The sequence below is a fragment of the Melospiza georgiana genome, chromosome 9 (assembly GCF_028018845.1).
Source record: "Melospiza georgiana isolate bMelGeo1 chromosome 9, bMelGeo1.pri, whole genome shotgun sequence".
In the NCBI taxonomy this organism is placed as follows: domain Eukaryota; kingdom Metazoa; phylum Chordata; class Aves; order Passeriformes; family Passerellidae; genus Melospiza; species Melospiza georgiana.
Window position 1 is genome coordinate 26,204,524 of NC_080438.1, and position 22,139 is coordinate 26,226,662.

General features: G+C 37.5%; 1 protein-coding gene and 1 long non-coding RNA gene across 3 annotated transcripts in view; one reads left to right on the forward strand and one right to left on the reverse strand.

The window, feature by feature from the left end:
• Positions 1-8,886, forward strand: GPX7 (glutathione peroxidase 7). Its single transcript, XM_058030491.1, has 3 exons — positions 1-226; positions 6,256-6,517; positions 8,321-8,886. Exons 1-3 carry the CDS (start codon positions 20-22, stop codon positions 8,482-8,484), a joined length of 633 nt encoding a protein of 210 aa, XP_057886474.1. The 5' UTR covers positions 1-19; the 3' UTR covers positions 8,485-8,886.
• Positions 852-22,139, reverse strand: part of LOC131087098 (uncharacterized) — a 23,481-nt gene continuing 2,193 nt past the window's right edge. The window contains exons 2-4 of one of the 2 annotated variants that reach the window (XR_009114837.1): positions 4,893-4,995; positions 1,648-1,785; positions 852-1,425 (exon numbers count right to left, since the gene is read on the reverse strand). This is a non-coding gene — a long non-coding RNA (uncharacterized LOC131087098). Of the gene's footprint in view, positions 1,786-4,892; positions 4,996-22,139 lie in introns of both variants that reach the window. The other variant, XR_009114836.1, reaches the window with a different exon arrangement.

A 22,139-nucleotide genomic window follows, 5' to 3' on the forward strand; every position in this document is an offset into this window, starting at 1 on the left:
AGCGCGGCGGCCGTGCAGCATGCTGGACCCGGAGGGCAGTGTGGAGCACCAGCCTGCCTCCTCCTTCCCCAAAGTCCTCCTCATCCCTCTAGCCATGCTCCTCGCAATTGCAGCGCTCCTGCTCTTAGCCTTTTCCGCTACGCGGCAGAAGGAGCCTGATTTTTACACTTTCAAAGTTGTAAACATCAGGGGCAAGCTTGTGTCTCTGGAGAAGTACAGGGGCTCGGTAAGTGCGGCGGGGAGGGGCGGCTCCCGCCCGGGCAGCCCTTGCATGTCCGCGGAGCGAGCGCGGGGAGAGAGCTCGGAGCCTCGGTGCACTCGGTGTGCCTCTGGGCTGCTCGCTCTGTGTCTCTGCCCTTCGGCCAACCCGTCCGGCTAACACAGGCTCCTCTTCTTCAATAAAGCCTTCGCATCTAACCCCCGTGTGTGTCCGCGTCTTCTGCTGCTGCAGCCGCCTGTAGACGTGGCAGGCGGGGAACGCTGCCCTCCTGCCGGTAGCTCTGGATTCTGCCTATTCCATTAGAAACTCTGGAAGTTTGTGTCTTTGTGTAGCTTACTTTTGGAGTTTATTTCTGTCTTTTAACTGCATGACTTTTTGTGTGTTATTCAAATCCCGTTTCTTTTTAATGTTTTACATTAAAAAAAAAAAAAAAAGGGATTTGATCCGTGGCGAATGGAGTTAACAGATTTCACCGTAGCTAGTAAAAGCATGAGACATTACAAAGTATCAGAGTATAGTGAAATTGTAACAACATCATGCAAATACTTCTCTCGCTTTTTAGTGTGACAGCAATATGAAGGACACGTAGATAAAAGCTCATATGCTTTTATGATGTCTTCTAAATTGTATTTGCATCTTATATTAAGTACTTTTAGGCAGAATTTTCCATACCATTTTAAAACAATGTCCCTGATTATAATCTGATTTTATTTAATTTCATTTTATTAGCGGTTTGATCATCTAGAAAAAATCGGTACCTATGGAAAAGTGAACTTAGCACACTTATTATACTTAATAATACAACCTCTTTTAGCCTCTTTCACAAATTATAGAAGCTAAAATCAGCATAACTCCCACAAGTGACACATCTGTGATACAATCAGGCAGTCCAATAGTTTCACTGGTGCCCAAAAAAGCCGCATCACTTCTCATTTTCAGCCTTTTTCTCCAGCTTTGTATTTACACCTTCCTTTTCCCCTCCTCAGATGTCTGAGCTCACTGGTCCAGAACAGCAGGTCACTGAAACATTGGCAGGAAGACAGAGAAGCTAAATAGGGAGATGCACATTTTCTTGAGCTCAGCAGAAATGGATACTGGTGGATTTGGACAGAATGAGAGGCCTAAATCCTCTCTGGTCAAAGTCCTCATCCCCCATCATTCACAAGTGAGATACAGCAGAACCAGTCCCATGCCCACTCAAATATCTGTTGGAGAAAAACATGGAAGCTGTTTAATATTGAGCAATATTTGTGCTTTTTAAATGAGCTCCTTCCAAAGGCTCCATCAATAAATCCTGTTACTGGGGCATGTCTTGTCTGCGTGTTATCTGCTAATCTGAATAAGCAATTACCACCTGTAGCTTCTCTATCTCAGAGCCAGAATCAACATGGAAAGGAGTTAAGGGGGAACTTGGAAGAATTCCTTACAGCCACTCTGGGGGTGTTGATGCCCTCTGGAATCCCAGGAACAGGCAGGTTCAGGGTGTGGGCTGTATCCCAGGGCTGTGGTTCCAGGCTGCCCTCGAGGCATGGCTGGTTTCATAAAGGGGAGCTCTAGAGCTGTATCTGGGAAAGATAAACCATTGATGAATGGTAGTCTTTGATCTCTGCTAGGCCACATGGAATAGTTTATTCCAAAAAAGCGACATTCAGCTTCTGTGTGGAATAAAAGATAGATTTGCATTCAGAGATTCTATTAATGTTCAGGCTACCTGCTCCTTGATAATGTATGTGGACAATTTTAAAGGAAATTGCAGCAATAAAACACATCCCTTTCTGTCATTATGTTGTCAGAACTCAGTATCAAGATAGAAAATGGTTAATTAAAACTCCCATTTATTTCTTAAAATAAACTTGATTAAATCTGCAGTTAGATAAGTAAAGTCATAGGTTTATCATAATATTTTAAAGCTATTAAAAGAAATAAAATATTATTAAAGTGCTACGTGTGTGCTGGGGGTGTTTTAAGGAAAGTGAGTCACTAGTTAGCTCCTGGAACAATAGTCTGTTAATTGCTAAACCAGCTTTTACCAGCCTTAAGCTTTCTGGCAGATGCAGAGAAGACATTTTCTTCAATTCAGTCACTCAGCTAATTTATTTAAATAACTACTTAATTGGTAGTCAGGCAACTTACTAGGAATTGAAAAAATCCAAGGGCTTCCAGACTTAAAAAAATTAATAAAATCTGCTAATTCTAAAACCACAAGAGCCATGCTAAGTATAAACAATCAGTGCAATTCATGACCGACAGAATCATTCTTCAATAAATCATTATTAATATAAACTTGTGTCTATTCAGATAATTGAAACGATTTTTTCATAGTAAGAAAAAAAGGACTGATTGATATTAATTCTCTTTCTATTTGAGTGTATCTTGATACAAACCACAATTACCCTATGTTATATACCAAATAAAGGGAGGACCATTACCACTGAGAAAAGAGTTCCACAACTGAAATAGATCCAAAAACTCTCTGGTTCACTGTGTTGTGGAGGTCATCCTTCTGTGGTTTTTCCACACTACCATAAAATGTTAACCCATCACTCATCTACATCAAAAATGAAGGACAGTGATTATGGTTCAACAAGAATCAAGAGGATCCAAACAAGATTAGTTTTCTATCTAATCTAATTCAATAATCTTGTCTTTTATTGCATGATCTGTATCAGATATGCTGTAAGAGGCAGTATTCTTACCAAAAATAGTACCTATTTGGTAGTCAGAGCTCCCAAACATCAACTGTTCCCTGCTGTGTTTGTGCCTGTCTTGATGCAATGGTACCAATCTACCACCCAGCTCAGTGCAGTGTGCTGGGGTGGAATTAAGCAGTGTCAGTGCAGTGCCTTTGCAAATCCTGAACCATAGGTGCTATAATCATGGAAAAGCATTAGGCACTATAACAATTGAAGTATTATTTTTAAGTAAATGTTATAATTGAAAGTACTGTAGGCACTTTGGACCCGGATCCACTGCAATCCGAGGCTGTGGCGCTCCTGGGTGTGGATAAATGCACAGCCACTGAATTGCCACACAAATATTGCTATTTGTTCCATGAAGGTGACAGCTCAGTGAGTTGGTGCCATCTGACACTTGTGGCTGGTTCTTCCATAGTCACATGGAGCCAGTTAAGAATTTCTGGGTCTAAAACTCAGGTATCTGTTGTCTCTGCTGACAGATCCACAAAGGGTTACTTGAAGCTGAGACAGATTCCTAAATCTGTCCCAGGATTTTTCCCTAAAGAAGGCATTCTGGTGTGAGCATTAAGCAAAGCAAGAAGAGTTTTTGCAGTGTTAAATGAGTTCACTACTAGAATGCATGGGTTTTCTAAGCAAAGGGAATCATAGTTTTAAGAGGTGAGACAACAGCTGATAAAGAATTCAGCTGAAGTGAAATAATTTTTGTGAGGTCCATTGAACTGTTTGCACTGCACACTAGGTGGTGTGCTTGACTTGCACTCTCAGAGCCCAAAGTCAGGCATATAGAACTTAAATCACTAATAGTTGTAAGAAGTCAAAGTACAGCCTCTACATGAGGGCAAAAAGAGTGATTGTTATTTATTAAAAATAAAATGCAGACCAAAAAATATCACTGCATGAAATCACTTCTAATACCAGACATCTGAAAGATAAGAAAGATTTTTAAAGAATCATTTTAAACATTCATTGAGAAACACTAATAGATCACAGAAGTTTTCATTATGTATGTTAGTTATATTTTTAAGAGGTTCACACTATTAAATGATGGAGTTCAGCAATGGAGAATTCAGTTACAGTGAATGCATTTTTCTAAGGAAAAAAAGAAACATAATGTGTCTGCCATCCAAGAAATGCTGAATGTAGTTTCCATATGTTTGGGGGGAATATGTTTGGAAGTTTGCACTGTTGTCACTGTGAGCTCTCAAGCCTTTCCCCATCATGCCAAGAAACCACTGGTTTTAAACAGCTGTAAATTAAAATAGTTGTTTCTTTTTGAGTGAATCCTTTCCAGCCCTCTTTTTACCTAAAATCAAGTAAAAATGATAAAAGCTTAGTTGTTTTCACTGACAATTAATCCTTCATATCTGTTTTAATTTGATCACAATGCCTACACAACCTTCTTTACCCCAAACCTCCAATGACAAATTCTTACATTACTTCTATTTGAGAGCAGGTACCAATAGAGTTGAATTCAGTAAGGTGTATGAATACTTCTGCATCAAGAAAATCCCAAGGTTTAAGCTATAATTTAAAAAGCCTCTAAAATTCCATGTGGAAGAGCTACATGTGACTTCAGCTCTTAGATACAAGTTATCTTTACTTCATACTAAATTACTGTTATCACTATGCTTGATAAATCAGATTAATTGAAAAGAAAATAACTGCCAATAGTTATTTTTTATGTCAGACATACAAATTCTGTTTCAAATGCTGAGAATCTGCAACAGGAATGCATCATAAAATTATTGCCTCTTCTCTGAAAAAAAAATAAAAATCTAATGATATGCCATAACTTCAGATGTTTTAGGAGACTGAATTTAAAATTTCAGACAGAGCTTGTCTGAATGAAAGTGATGATTTGGAGGTGAGATGGCTGCAGGTCATAGTTCATACAAGTGTACAGGGGTTGTTTAGATTGTGTCCTGTTGACACACTCCACCACAAAGATTTCACCAACTTGTTCTTTGAAAGATTACCTGTCTTCCAGGGGAAAGAGTGCCACTCCAAATCCACTTTAAATTCAGTAGCTGGACTTCCATGATCCTTGTGGGTCCTTCCAAGTCAGGACATTCTATGACTCTGTGATAGCCATACAGTTATACAAAGTAGAAAATACACAAAGTGTCAATATTTTATGTAATAAATTACAAATACCAACATCTCCTTAGGTTTTTCTTAACTCATTCCTACCTCTTCTACACATCTCATCTTATGATCCCATATATTACCCAGATATGTACCTTTATATGCCAGTTGGTTTTCTGGCTTTAAAAACACTATGCACGTGTAGCCATTTATTTTTCACTAAATATTATTTATTTCACACATCCTCTTTCCTTAAATACTTTTGTATGAAAGTATTAGAATGGACTCAATTTATGTAGAATGAGTGGCAGCTCACAAAATTTGTGAGAATAACAAAACTATAAATCTAAAATTCTTAAAGGTAATTAAGGCTAAATTATCTCAAAAACCAATGAAACATTCTTCAAGGCTTTGAGAAACTATGATATGTGTTAGTTCAGAGTTAGGTCACTCAATATCCCAAACAAATTCTGCTGTTCCTGTAGTGCTCACCTGTGTGAGTGCTCCCTCCCAGGTGGGTCTGTGCTGGCAGACATGTGCCTGTGCTCATATCTGACTGACACAACATACACAGGATTGAACATGATCCACTGCAGGAATGACCTCAAAGGATAGTGGGCAGCCTTCACTTCCTGGAATCTCTAATTGAGGCAGTAAACCTTTGTGCAAAAACCGTTGCTGTTTTGTCACAACTGAGTAGATTGACTCTAGAAGTGATGGGGAATTTTACAGCCCACACTACACACACCAACCCCAAATCCTATAATTGCTTCTATTAACTTCCAGGTCAAGATCTCAACACTAGCAATGATAAATGGAACAGACACTTCTGCAAGGACACTTAATTTTGAGCAAGGAAACATGCTGCAGAGCAGATGCTTCACAACAGATAAATAAGCAACAAAAAATACATTGATTTGCAAGTTTCTTTCATGCAACTTAGTATCTCTTAGCTGGATAGTCACTTCCTAATTATGCTTAGAAACTGTCCAAAAGGCAGAATGGAAAAACACAGATTCTCAGTAAACTGAAGATTAAGATTTCTTAGCAGTTGGTTGATTATCTTAATGCTTGCTAAAGAGGAATACATAAAAGAAATATTAAATCTTCCTTTTGTGAAGAGAAATCAATGTAGTTTCAAATATGTGTTCAGTCACAGTTTCCTAGACATGTTTTTTATTCTTTTAAAATAATCTACCTTTTGGAAAACTGACACGTGCAACAGATTTTTAAATGTGCTCTCTTGTTTATCAGGTGTCTCTAGTTGTCAATGTTGCAAGTGAGTGTGGGTACACAGACAGCCACTACAAGGCCTTGCAGCAGCTGCAGAGAGACCTGGGCCCGTACCACTTCAATGTGCTGGCATTCCCCTGCAATCAGTTTGGACAGCAGGAACCAGACACCAACAAAGAAATTGAGAGCTTTGCACGAAAGACTTATGGTGCCTCCTTCCCCATGTTCAGCAAAATCACGGTCAGTGGAGCTGGTGCAATTCCTGCCTTCAAGTACTTAATTGGTGAGTAACCTGGAATGCTGGAGAGTTGTTTCTCCTGCATAGACGTCCTCTGACACAAAATACCATCCAAAGAAACAAGACATGATGTGCTGACAGAGTTGTCAGGCTTGAAGAGGTCAGAAGTCATGTAGTCCCTCCTTCTGCACAAGGCAGGAATTCTTCAGCCACCTTTGTCTTACCTTCTCAAAAGATCTCCAGAGATGAGCACACATCAATAGCAGATGTCCTGTAAAAACTGGTCTAATAAACCTCTACATGGAATACAGGCCTTGAAATTCTGTCCTCTAGGCATACAATACCCTGACCTTCCTCTTTCCACTTTGCAGCCTCTTAGGTCCCCCTCCTGTGACATGAGTGCTGCAGATTGGATTTATAAGATTCATCTCTAGGGCTGTAGGATAAGTGGAAGCAAAGCACCTCATAATTTACTTCAACAATCAAAAGTGAAACCAGGCACTAGACAATGTCCTTAAATATTCCCTTCCTCATTCCTCCCCAGCACTGGAACAGCACACTGTGCAGTTCCAATCTGCTTTAGAGCCAGACTGACACCTGAAGAGGTTTTGCTGGTTCTTACCAGCCAGCAAGGCAGGATGCTCCCTATCAAGGCACTACTTTTCTTGCACTGAACAAATGCTCTAAATACCATTTAAATGCTATATTAAAATGTCAGTCTTAATCCAATGTGAAGGAAATGTCTTTCAGCAATGAAATCTAGTAAAGCCCAGTGTGACACAGTATCACTCGAGCTGCATTCTGCAAGGACCACATCCCTGCTGCTTCTCTCCAGCACCACAGTGTTCTCCCAAATCCCTCAGAATTTAAAGGAGTGTGGATATTATTTTTCACTACCCCAAGCTCACCTCCTTTCAAGTATCTGTAATGAATCACTTTGCTAGCCAAATTTCCCTGTAATCCTCTTCACATCCTTTCATTTCTGTTTTGCCAAGGAGAGATGTTCCTGCAGACATGTCCCAGGAAATACAGAATTTGTGATTCCCTGCTCGCCTGCCCTCAGGGGGAGGCTGCTGGAGGCTGCATCTTTATTCAGCACAATGACAACATAGTTAAAAGTATGGGTCTGGCTGTGTCTTGATGATACATTGAAGTAACTTCTGATTCCTTGGGAGGTTTGCCCAGTGTATAATCAGTGGGAAAAAAAGGTGTTAATTGTCTGTAGCATCTGTACTTGTGCTTTTAGGGGCATGAGGTTCCTGGTCTATTTGAAAGTCCTGGAAATTTTGTTACTCACAGCGGAAGAGTAAAGGGTAAGAGTGTGACTCATGTAAAAGGGTATGTGATCAGGAAGGGGAAAACTGCACTACTCATTTGTAGATGAAAATTAGGTGGAAACCTGGAACAATTACTTTGTTATTTCTTCTTGAAACAATCTTCTGAGGCACATGGTAATGGGTGCTTTTGGAGGGAAAATTCTGGATAAGCAAAAAATCAGTCCTAGTAAAGCTATATTGTCATGTCAAATTCCATTTTCCTATCAGTGTTCAGCTGTATCAGTTATATCTCTATAGCACAGCCCCACACACAAATGCCCTCACACACTTCAACACTGATTATTGTGCTTTCTCCTGGCTCAAGCTTCCCTGTTTCCATTAGTCTCCAAGGGACCACTGTCTAGTTAAAGCTGTCTGTCAGAAAATTAATCTTATTCAGTCTGAACTTCCTCTTAATTTTACATTCCTTCTTCCTCTGCAAGGTTAATCATCAAATTGACATGAAGAAATGTCAGGAATTGGCTAATGTGGTTTTCTAATATTTAAGATTTTTTTTTTCTTTCCCCTGTAGCTTCTACAGGAGAAGAACCAACCTGGAACTTCTGGAAATACCTGGTGGACCCCAATGGGAAAGTAGTAAAGGCCTGGGACTCTACTGTCTCTGTTGAAGAAATAAGGCCCCATGTTACAGAACTTGTAAGGAAAATCATCCTAAAGAAGAAAGATGAATTATGACTTTCAAAAATCTCAGCATGTCAATTGCATCTTAATTGAGAATTAGGGCTGGACTTCGTCTTTTCACATTCCAAAAGAGAGGATATAGGGAAAGGAAATTATGACCAGTTGAATCTGTATTCACCATCTAAGAATGCAGAAACCAGCAAGTTGACATGGTCAAAGTAATATGATATTTTTCTCTGACCAAATTAAGTTTGAGTTTTCTAGGAAAGAAGAAATCTTCAGCAACTGTTTTTTTTCCCCAATTCAATTATTAGTTGTTGGTAACACTAAAGGAAATTAGTTCATATAGGAAGAAAGATCAGAATAATCAGAATGTCCTAGCTGGGATCTCCCTGATATCTGCAAATCTGTTGTCATATTTTGATTGAATAAAATAAATAAACTGAATAAAATAAACAGCAGAAATTGTATGATTGACTTAAGGTGTGTGCTAGGAAGAGGGCCAAAACAGATAACTCCAGACCAGACAGATTTTGCATGTTCCAATGACCACAGCCAAACACAATTAATTTCATCTGTATAGAGAGTTTAGAAGGGCATGGGAGAAACACATCTGTAAAATTTAAATGAAAGAAGGATGAAGACAAAGGCCCTGTAAAAATTCTCCAGAAGCCATGAGATGAATTTCTGCATTTTTTTCACCTAGATTATCAGATGATATTTGAATAGTCATTTGAACATCTGTAGGACCAGAGTCTACATGCAATGGCTATTTCTTTCTTCTATTAGCATTTTGCCTTAGAATAACTCTTCCTTCATAAAACTGATGTTAAATTTATTTTTCAGTTTATGACACTATCCAATTTTGCTGCATGTACAGACAAAGATCAGACAATCGAAATTTTTTTCTATGGAAATAATTTTTCAAATATTTAATTCTTGCATAATGTTATATAGTTTAATACCACATTAGTGTTACAGATGCTTAATGGGGCCTTTTTCAACTGCAGCAGCCAGGCATCTGCTCAGCCTTCAGAAGTCTCTAGCTCATGCCAAAATAATAACACTAACATTTGCAGCCTCATTGTTCCTTGACAGAAACCCTTTGAAATCTTCTCAGGAAGAACTCTTTTTATCTCCACAGAAACCCAATGTTCCCATCCTGTTAACCTCAGGATGCCTTAAGAAGAATCTAGCCTTGTCCAGCTGCAGTATTATTGACAAGTGAAAGCTTTTTTGTGCTTTCTGATGCTTTCAAGGAGCACAAGCAATGTTTGTCCATATTGTTGTCAGGGCCCATGTGTACAAATAAACCTTAAGTGACCCTGCCATGGTAAAGAGTTTTCCCAGCTCCTCAGTGCCATTAGAGCTGTTCAGCATCCAAACAGGCTCTTGTTGAAATCAAAGGCAAATATTATGGCTTGGCATGGCCTGGCTCACAGGACAAGAGGGGAAAGAAGAATACTGACTGGACTCATTCTGTGGAGCTCTCCATGGAAGTAAGAGCTCAGGGACTTTAGGATTTGCAGGAAGAACACGAAAGGCAGAGATTATACTGCACAAAACAATCTCAAATTGCCTGAAAGAAGCTGAGAGCAAGTTTTTTTAAGTTTCAGTGAAAAAAAAAAAAAAAGAAGGGGTGGAAGAGAGAATAAAAGGAATAAAAGGAAGAAGTAATAGAAGAACATAAGTAAAAGGAGAAATCAAGTAAAAAAGGAATGAGAAGAAAGTGAAAAGACAGTTTGCAGCCAAATAATCTTTGGGACAAAATGGGCACGGAAATGTTCAAGTCTGAACATTGATACTAATGAGTACATTCCAAGCTCTATCAGCTACTTCTCACTTGAACTGTAACCTAAGAGTGCAGGAAATTGATGCTTGTGGCAGTGAATATCTGTATTTTCCTCTTCTGATGGTGAGAGAATTGAACTCTATGCCTGATTCAGTAATTTAGTCTATTCTTACATGGATCACTCTAAGACAATGGTTGCTAAGGATATCACAAAGGAAGGAAAATCAGGCCCATCTGATACTGTGCAGGGACAGAGAATCCAACTCCTAGAAAAGGAGGTCGGTTTTTACTCCACAGATTGTTTCTCTTTTCTCTGCCTTTTGGTGCTAATGCAATGCCCCAGCATACTGTTAGCACGTGCTGCAGGGCTTAAAATTTTCTCCTTAGAAAGCTTGTTTCTGTTTTATACCTAAAGCCTGGATGAGACCAACCTAAGCTATAAAAAATATTTTCAGCCTTTTCTATTTCCATTTAGCTTGTCCAACTTCAATCAGAACTCTGGATTTGCATAGAAGGAATCTTCTATGCTCTATTAGACAAGTTCTTCAGGTCCAAAGAGACACAAGGGCAAAGATGATTTGGGAAGGTTTTGTCCTATATGGACAAATATTGTTTGTGCTGCTTTTAAAAGCATTGCAAGGCACAAAAAAAGCTTTCACTTGTCAATAATACTGCAATTGGACAAGGCTGGATTCTTTTTAAAGCGTCCTGGAGTTAAGAGCAGGGGAACCTGAGCATTCTGTTTTTGTTGAGATAAAAAGAGTTCCTCCTGACACGATTTTCAAAGGGCTTCTGTCAAGGAACAATGAGGCTGCAATTGTTGGTGCTATTATTTTAGTGTGAGTGAAGAATTTCTGCAGTCTGAAGTCTGAGCAGATGCCTGAGTGCTAAGAATCACTCCAGACTGATGCTGTCAGAATTGGTGTTCTTACAAGCTTGGCCATTTAAAGAGAACTAAGGCAAGTATTACATATGCAAACCTTGAAAAACAACATGATTTTAAGCACATAACTGCTTTCTCTGAACTTAACAGATACATTTGCAGTATTAAATTAGGCATGGCATAGATTCCATCCTTTGTTGCACTAAGTCAATTTGTAGAACAAATGCTTTGGTCTTTTAATCAAAGTTCTGGAATAAAAGTAAATATTCTTAGTTGTAGATTAATACATCTCTGGTCACACTGTAAGTACTTCATGAATCCCTGCTCAGAAAAATTGCAAATCAAATTGCACTGAGTTGAATTTGACTGTTGAGACTATAGAGAGAGCATGCAGAGATCAGAAATTACTTTTTTTGCCTTGCGAATTCCAGCACTGTTTTAATCTGACAGAGATCTTCCCTACAGCAAGTTCTGAAAACTGCAAACCAGCTCTGAATCTATAGCATGAAACTATTTTTCACTGCTACTTATCTGCTTTGCAGAGAAAACAGTCGTGTGGATTAACAGATGAGCACATTGATGCCTAGAGAACAATTGCCTTGATCATCTAAGGCTTATCTCGTACAGCTTGTACCTTTAAAGGTGTGAACTCTTGGCCTGGTGATTTACACTTTAAACTAAGTACCTGAACACGAATGTATGCAGCCATGTGCACCCTCTAACATGCCACAGGGAAAAGAAATAATTTTAAATATAAGTTTAAAATTAGGGCACTTTTGATCTTTTAAAACTTTGTCTCACAAGGAATGTAATAATCAGACCTACATGAAAGCAAAGTTCTGTTTTGAAATGGAATATGGTACATTGAAATAGAACAATTGAATGAAGCAAAAGACAGGGGTTTAAATCTCCTTTTTTGGCACTGTAAGGAGAACAAAGCCAAATACACTAGTTATCCTGACAGTCACAACTGGTGTTTTAGATAGATGCTGGGGATGTTTCACTTGAGTTTCTATTGTGATTTTAGTCAGAAACTTCAGTGGCAAACCAGACACAACTTCTCTGTGCAGGATGGTACTCAATATATCCTTTCAAACACAATAGCATCTCATTCAAGAAATTGCTGATGTTAGTTAGGATCTTCAGAAGACTGGACATCTCTTTGGTTAAGCAAACAAATTTTATGCTACCTTTGATTATTGAATCAACCAAATATATTCTATGCAGAGATAAATCTATACTATTCTACTCATAGAGCCAGATGGAATTTAACAAGCTTATTTCTGATTCATTCACAGAAAGTGTCAAGTAAGCAGAAGAATCAGGTATTCTCTATGACAATTCACAGACCCTGCAGTAAAAGCATCGTTGACAAAACACAAACAAAGAACAAACTTGGTAATGCCTGATCTGTAATTGCAGTTCTGTGGAACCTTTCCCCATCAGATAGAAATTAAAGATATTCCAGCTTCAGGGAGCTGTAGTTTTAGTTTCCTTAAGTGAAAGAGGCAGTGACAAAGCTGTTAGTGTATTACATAAAACAATCCTCTGGTTTTTGTGTCCCTCTTGCCCCAAAGGCAAGGTTGTTTCATCATAATTAGTGCTTTCATCTGAATTATAGGATGAACCATTATATTTTTCTTTATCAAGCAAGGAAATCTGACAATGATAAATAAAGCTGGCAAGGAAAGTATTCATAACCCACAGATTGTTTATCCATCCTTTGGAAAAGGGCACAATAGTCAAATTGTTCCTTGTAAGTAAAGAACATGCTGAATTTCCTGTTTAAATTATAAATCAGCTTCTCTAACCCTTAGTTAGAGTCACATCACTCATTCTGATTTGTCATTGCTTTTATATTCAAAATACTTCTTATTTTATTACTGGTATTTTCCTGTCCTCTGGAGAGACCACTAACCACTAGAGATATGTAGGGAAATGTTTTTCTGGCATATAAATATCTTAGATTTTAAATCTCCTCTTCAAAATCTAGGCACAGTAATTTAAGTTTTCAAGCAAAAGTAAGCCCTAAACTGTGAGTCTGCTTAAGCTGAAACATTTAGCTGGATGCAACTGATGAGAAACATTTCAAAGCTGATATTCACATGTTCAAACTTTGTTCATAAAATACTAAAAATTAAAATTATTTCAAACCTAGAAATAGAATCTAAATGCAAATATAAAAAGCTTTGATGATTTTAAAACTAAAAAAATTTATTTTGTGAATTTTGTAAAAAGACATATTTTTTTACAAGTTTCAGCTTAGGGAACAGCTTGATTTAAAAAAAAAAGAGAATTCTTGTTCTTTTGAAAAGGTCTTGCTAGCTTCAGAGACTACCAATCTATTCTGCCTTTAGCTATACTGAAGTCAACAGGAATATATCATTGAGTAAAATTGCAATATCAAGTCTCTCTCTGATTATATGAATCACTTGGTTGTATTGAATACTGGGAATTGCAAGACACCGTTTCTAGTTGTTTACTGCATGCTCAGTAAATGTGTTTGTCAAGCCACTAAGAAACTGGGAACAAAGAGTTCATCAAAACTGTTTCAGAAAACCAAAACATTTCAAAGAACTGACTTAAAAATAATATCATGGGAATAATTTATGCAGTTAACATGTAATCAGCATAATTTTAATAATTTAAATAGAAGAAAGGATGTAAACCAGATTTCTTTTTAAGATTTTAAGAACGTAAGAGAACACCAATAGGCAGCCAGCTGATAAGGCATAAACTTTGCCCAAGTTTCTGGTAGGAAGTTGTATGCAATGAAAAGGTGTCATTGTATGTACAGATACAGGAGAGTTCAGGGTAAATTATTTCAATGCCAGAGGAAGATTTTAGAGCAGATGCATACTTCTGTTATCAAGCTCTGATAAAAACCTGAATTACTGCAGCTATGGCAAGTGCATGTATAATCCTCTGTCATCTACTGGGAAATCTTTCTGCCCTGTGAATAATTAACTTTGTCTGACATAGTTCTGTGTCAATTTTACCTGTTAATTTAAAGTTCATTGCTTTTCCTGCCTTTTACCTCTGACCATTTCTTTTGGTTCTTTCCTTGATGTCTCCTTCTGACACAATTACAGCCCACTCCACAAAGTACCTGTTGAGAAGTATTCTTAAAGCATCTGTTGGTAGGTCAAAACACAATTGACAGAAGGAGAAAAAGGGGTCCAATGGAATGTGAAATGATTTGAAGCAATTTTCTCTCTCTGGTCTAGTTCATGATCAGAGATTATTTTCTCACTTTCTCTATTAACAGCAGGACAAAAAAGGATAAAGGAGATATTTAGGATGCTTATTCACAGAAATTCACAGAAATTCTAGGCTGGAAGAGACCTGTAAGATCATCAAGTCCAACCCATGTTCTAACACTTTATGTTGGTAATGTGTTGAAAGGGGAGCCCTGGATGGAAGAGGATCACTCTAGTTTGGTGCCAGGACTGGTATTTTACCTAATTAGATTTTAGAACAATGAACTCTGTTTACTTGGTGGAGTCATTCTGACTTGGGTCTCAAAAAGAGCTGTGGCCATACTTTTGTGCTGCAAAACTCAAGATGAGCCTCAGCCTGCTGTGCTTCTGCTAGAAAAACCACTCCAGTGCCCAGGATCAAGGCAACTAAATCTCTGAAAATCTCACTGAAGAAAATCTCTCATGAGTCTGTCCCAAGATGTGCTCTTCCTTATGCTCTGCACCAGGCACAGAAGCTCAGTAACTGCTACCAATGACAAGATCAATGAACAAAAATTACCTGAGCCTCCTGTGCATCCCAATCTTACAGCAAGAACTTGTCTATTTTATATCCTGCAAAACATCATTTCTAAGCACTTCAATATTTATTGAAAATCCTCCTGAAGAATACTCGTCCAAAATATTGTGTACTAGTCTGAAATGTGCCTGGTCCTTTTAAGTAAGCAATACTCTGAACCCCTTGTTGGAGACATTTCTTTTTCAAGGACACATCTAATGATTTTCTTCCTTTCAAGAGCATTTTGTACACATTAAAGCACTGCACATAAAAAACCTGATGCAGATTTCTGCATCCTGTAGTGTTCAGACTGGGTGCTCTCAGTGCTGGACTTGGCTTCCTACATTGGAAATGTCTCCTTTCTGACACAAAGTATATGAATTAATCAGTCTGTCATCTTATTTTCCTCTCATTTAGTAGAGTTGATAATACTAGGCAAAATATTTTTTATTTAATTAACAAGTGAATGAAATTACATCCTACATGGAGCCTGGTATTAAAATATACAGTATATTATGAACACAAGCCCTAAATTAACAAACAAATACTGTTGTATACCTTCAATAGCTACAGAGATGTGTTGGAAGGACCAAGTGCTTATCATCTATAAATATTTGGCTTTTTTGTGTATTAAATCTCTAACAGCCAGCTAATAAACTCACATTCTTGTGCCTTTCAATTGGCTTGAATGTCAGAAATGCAGGAAATCAGCTGTTCTCAGGAATCATCTTGAGCCACAGTAACTGGGGAATAATGAAGCAAAAAACACTTGAAAAAAGAATCATTTGTGCTTCTAGCACATCACTATCAATGCTGCTTGGTTAGTGATCTTAGTTCATACACTTTATGCTTCCAAATCCAGCTAAAAGCTCCCTCAATATCTACACCAGCTCTGGTAATTACAATGCCACTGGTCCCCTTGCCTGTTTGCAATAATTACCTGTTGGGAAGAGCAGGATGACGTCTCTGGGACTCGGTGGTGACTCACCACAGTGACCTCATGGCAGGGCACTGATTTTGTTACCACTATTCTAAATACATTTCAGCCCTTGATTTATGAGCTGAATGGATTATTTTCTAAAATGAACAGACAGTGAAGCATCTGTTATTTCCAGAGAAGTAATGAATGCCCAGCACTGTCCTGACTGTCAGGCCAGGTTTTCTTTTGTTTAGGCTTGCAGCAGTGAGCCAGCACACTTGTTATTTCTCTTCCCTTTGCATTCCTGTGTGGAAGATAACTCCTTTTAAAGCTGTTACAATAATTGGTGCAAAACTTAAATCAGTGAGATGACACTGCATTATTTCAAAAGAAAGTCCACCAAGTTTTTTACACTTAAAGGCAAATATTTCCATATTGCTGATAGCACAGAACCATAGAATATCTCAATTTAGAAGGGACCCATAAACTCATTGAGACCAGCTCCTCACAGAATCTCATTCACATTCTGCCAAAAAACATTGGCAATTTCCAGGTATAAGGACTCTTTGTAGAACAGTTAGGATTTCAAAATTTCTACACTCAACAGATAATGTGGGAAGCTGTAATGTTAGGTGGATTCCTACTTATGTTTGCCTTGTATAGGATGCTAATTTTATTTGTTTATATAATCACAATTCTTGTCTTTTTTTAAACAAGATATGAGACTTTCTGAGAACAAATTGCAGTAATATAAAAACATTACAGATTTCCTATAGGCATTATTCTGAAACAGAAAAGAGAATTTAGAGTGGGAGCTTCTAATGTAAAAATGTCTAGTGTAATAAAAATTCTGAATTTTAGACCTATAATGAGATAAAAAAGCAAATTTCCATTGGAATAGGCAGTGCAGTGCTTGTGTTTCAGCCTGAACATTTTGAATGTAAAATTTAAAATGCAATTCAACGACAAAATAGCAACCAGTGATGCAAAACCATAAGAAAACATTGAAATTCATCTTCTTTTATTCTTATCTTTCTTTACATTGATACAAACACTGATCTTTTTGTCAACCTTTAAATTCAATCTTAGTTACATAAAAAAACAAACCACACCCCCCACACCAAAACCAACCTAAACAATTGTCCTTTTTTAAATTTTAGAATACAGCTTTTCCAATTTTAAAAATAAATGTTATATGCTTTATTCTAAATTTAATACATACTGAATGCAATGAGGTTCAAAACAAAAAATGAATATTTTTAGTGAGATGGAACCCAAGAGTGTTTGCTATTGATGAAGGAACTATAGTAATAATAAAGAATGGTAAAGTAGAACAATTTTAGTCTAATATGGTAATAACTATATTCTGTTACTGAAACTTAGAGTAACCTCAGAGCATTGTGAAAAAAAGGCTTGATATTGATCTTTTGATGAAGCCACTAAACATGTGAGTAATACCATTTACCCAAAAGCATGTAACAAATGAAAGAAAAGCAAAGGATAGAACTTAATCTTCTGCTTCCAAGTTTGTACAGGTATCTCTAGTACCTTTAGTAAATCCAACCAGAGAAAGCAAGCTATCATGTGAAAGTTGATTATTTTGGCACCAGTAAAAGCAAGAAATAGAGAGCAACAGACAAATGAAGTAATTACATTTGTTTCCATAAGACAAACAACAATGCTACTGTAAATTAAGGTAGTTTAGCTTGATTCTGCTTTGACTTCTTCTCTTGAGATGTCCATCATGCCCATCACAAAGAGCTGCACTGATGCATTCCACTTCAGCAGTAACAGAGACACAATTCCTGTCAAAATTCCTGGTGGAAATTCCAGGTATGGAAGAATGATGGGAAGATAGTTAAGGATGAACAGATACAATACATCTTATAGCTTCATGCAATTTCTAAGAGAACATCTGATTAGTGAGACTAACACAGATGAAATGAATCCCTCAACTGAGATGTAGTTGGTGATCATTTCACCAAAGCAGGACTGAGGGGGTGAAGATCTGACCAATGGCTCCCTTGGCCCAGCTTCAGAAGGTCTGCTCTGTCACTCAGAGAATTCCATTTGTTACAGACTGTGTGGTAATCAGGTGCTCTGATAATGAGGGATACATCAGAGTAAGAGATAACAGTATATTTTAATAATTATTGTGCAAATGTAGTTAAGCTGAAAGACCTGTAGCTGTCTCGAAGACATAAAAACCATTAAACTTCTAGTAATTATTAGCATATTATATATATATTATTATTATATCCCTTTAATGTTCAGAGCCATCTTATCAAAGGATAAGCTATGTTAGGTGTTCACAATAAGAAAATACTTTTTATTTTTCCTTTGGATCATCTGCACATTTTGGACAACTGCTGCTTGTATCCACTGCTGAAGTGAAAAGGGATTGAAACTGAATAAGGCTTTCTAATTTCAGCCAAAGACAGGAGGGCTATGGAAAATGGTTCTCTTTACAGCATCCCCAAATCTAGCAGTGTTCAGAGATGGAAAACAAACTCACCTTCAGCACCAGAAATGAGGAACAAAACTGAGCTTTTGAAGCTAGAAAATAAAATTGAGTAGCTGTCAAGAAAACAATTGCTAAGAAAGGCTTGTGAGCAATGTAACAATATCAGGAATGAAACTCCCTCACATCACAGACCACTGGAAAAATGAATCACTATCTGGGAGATGATCATAAGTATTACCAAAAACCATGGCTGAAGTAATTCTGTATTCCCACTAGGTATGGTTAACATTCACAAACAACTTTTTGACCATGCATTAGAAAAGAGCATGAAAATAAAGTAATTAAAAACTCATTGTGAAAGGAGCTGAAATCTTGCCAAAAGTTGTGTGGTTATTAGCTCTAAGTCTGGCATTTCTAAATTCTAAGTAACCCAATATTCTTTGCATGTAATTTTGCACATGTAATTTCTTCTGTTTGAAAACAAATAGAGAACACAAGAGCAGAATTTCATGTTGGCAATGACATGAATCATCTGAAATATTTCAAACCACCAGACAGAGCTTTGCCACGTGAATTAATGAAATAAGAAAGTCACTGTTTGTCATTACATGTGTGAAAGAGAACTAAATGAAGCTGACATTTTCCCAGAGGATTTAAATATCTTTCCTGATATAAAAGGAAACAAGCAGACAACTTATGTTCTGTTCCAAGCTTCACAGGTAAGGCACAGAGCTCCTGTTACTCCCAAGACTGGTCATCTTTGCCTTGTCCTTTCAATAAATCTCTTTCCTACTCCCATTTCTTCCCAGCCTGTCAAATCCCAGCCTTCAATTCTTACATTTGTCACACCAGTTCCTGTTTCTCACCCCAAAATGGGTCAGAGCCCAACTCTTTGGCCTTAACACCTTCTTTCACACAGGACAGAAAATTTCAGTCCCAACAATAAGCTTTTTAAAATAAGAAGCAATTGTAAATAGGCTCCTGTAGGAAGTTTCTCTCCTGCTGCAGAATTTTAACAATAGATGATGTTACCCCCTACAGAAAATAGAAAGACATTTGTGTGGGAAGGTGGGAGGGTTAAAGAGGAAGAATTATTGCAACTTTGAGTTATAAATTAGAACAAAAGTTCTCTGTGATGGCTAAGTGACAGAAAGAATTCTGAGCCAAGACACACAAAAATATGCAAAAGAATGTACATAATTGTATAACAAAACAACTTTTGGTATCTGAAAAATATGCTTAATAGGACTAAATCTAAATTGTTGGCCTAAGAGTTTGAACAAAATGAAGACAATGAAAAGCTTCAGTTTGAGTTTACCATGAAAATGGTGGGAAGATATTTTATTGTATTATTTATTCACTGCTACTTAGAAGTCAGCACTTCAAACCTGTTTACTTAGATATTTCTCTTTTATCTTCAATTTTAGACAAAGTAAATTCAAAGCATGATAGAAAGTGACAATCCATATAAGCCTGTGAATCTATAATTTTCTGCTTTGTTGCTTAGTGTAGAATAAATGGTGAAAAGATGAAGAAACTTACATGTTTTATAAGTGCTACCTCTGATGGAGAACTTGCTTAAACAGTCTGAAATAACAGGCCCATCACTTCTAACTGTCCTGTAATTGAGCAACTCTGTTTCAGAACTATCCCCATAATCATCCCCTACATACAGAAGCTACATACTTGCTAGAACCTTTTAAAATTTGCATCCTTTTATTCAAGTAGAAAATGCATTACAGCATATATTTGTGTCTCTAAAATAATAAATAATTATGTTTTACAAGCAGGATAAATGACAGCAAAGTTAAATGCTTGAGGCAGTGTCAAATTGACCTTTTCTTTTGTAAGGAACATGCCAGTTTTGTGCTTTCTACTCAGATAAGTAAAAACTATTTTCCTTTCTGGAAAGGAAAAGGAAATGAAAACCACTCAACCACAAACTGCAGTCAAGACTGTTTGGTTAGGTTCATTTTTGAAAACTATTTTATGCATCTGACTGTTCTCCTTCTAGATAGGAGAGTAAGTGTAAAAAGGTAAGATTGGCTCCACTGAGTCATTATTCTGAAATATTTACCAATAACAGCACACAAACACTGCAGAGACTGAGGCCATTACACAAACACAAATCACTTTTCAGAGCTCCATCCTCACTGCAGAATTCCCAGTATCAACACTCACTAATTCTCTCTTTCACTCATTTTCCCCCTTAAAATTCTGACTGAAACCTCCTTTGAGCATCAACTTCCTGAGGCTCCAAATTGCTTTCTCCTTCTTCATTATTTAGCTCTGTGAAGCAGAGACAGCTGAAAGTCAAAATCTATAGCCTATATTGACTGGGGGAATCAATTAGAGGATAATGTGTGTGAAGTACAGTTAAAATAGAAATATTGGTAGGCTCTACCAATCTCTAGAGTGACATGAAAAACTCATATAATGATACTTTATACATGTGTTCCCTTGCACAGAGAGGATCTCAAAATGCAAACACTTTTGCATACAAGTGTCAGACAACCCCATCACTACCACAAATCTACAGAGTTACAACTGGGAAAGCAACTTGCTCACAGGTGGTTGAATTGAGAGCAGAACCCAAGATGCAGCATATCCTCTTGATAATTTCAGTGCCTCACTAATACACACAGTTCTTTTTTAGTCCTCTGAGTGACAGCATCTCACTGTGCTGCAAGTACACACCACTTAAAACTTCTGTGCCCCTTTCTGTTTTGAGCCTTATGCTGTCATCTGCCTTCCTGGAGTGCCTGCTGCTCATGTAACATGATAAAATATGTTATCTACACTAACTCTGATGTCAATTGAACTTTTTGCTCCTAATCAGAGCTTGTTACACCATCCTGACATGACAATTTTGTTTAATTGCATAATTTGCCACCAGATTCCTTTTGAAAGTAATTTATGCAGCTCTTTGCCAATTAATAATTAGTTTATGCTCTTAAGGAAAACCTTGCATGTAGGTTTGAGGATTGATGCTGATCTAGACACCTATATCAGAGCTCATAATTAACTTTCTGTGGAAGGTTGGCTGGTGGAAATGTGTCCCACAACAGTTAATATGAATGCTTGTTTTTAGCTTTAAGTAGTCATCAGTGCAGAAGCACAATCCACTTTGAGTTGTCTCTAAATGGAATAGCTAAATCAGGAAGTTTTAGCTTCTCTCTCAAGCCTCCTTTGCTCCAAACTCCAGAATCAGCCAGAAAATCTGTAATTTGCTGGAAAATTAAACCAGCCCAGTTCTGCTGACCAATATCTTGTGGAGTCAGGATAAGTAAATAAGAGGCTGTGCACTTTTCACAATAATTTTCGTTTAGATGAAGATCACAATTATTTTTAATGATTACAAAAATGCTGCTGTTTTAATTATTGCATAAACAACATACATATATTTATGCTAGGGAATTCATCTGGAAGGCTTGGGAGCAGTTATAAGAAACAGAAAGCTGCAGTTCCATGGTCCCAAGTATTTTGAAGACAGGCTTTAATTACAGCCAAAGCAGTCTCTTGGAAACCATTGTGAGTAACAGTAAATCAGTTGAAGATTTGCAGAGGAGTATGGGTTGCAAGCACCCAAGAAAGTTTGCACATTTTACCAGAATTAGAGCTGGAGCTTCACTGCACAAAGGACTCCTGTTCATGAGGATGATAATTCAGCACTCAGAGAACAGAAGTATCCTGTTTTGGGTAATTCTGAAAGCTGCTCCTGAATTCCTGGATATGTTGTCTCTTACTTCCAAGTGCCCCACAAAGGTCTTGGATCTGTGTTTCTCTGAAAGCTGGATGACCTCATTCTTAGGTTGAAACACATTCTTCACTCAGCAGAGAGAACTTGTCTCATCATTTGTATAGTAACTTAAATTGATTTTGGTAATAGTGAAGA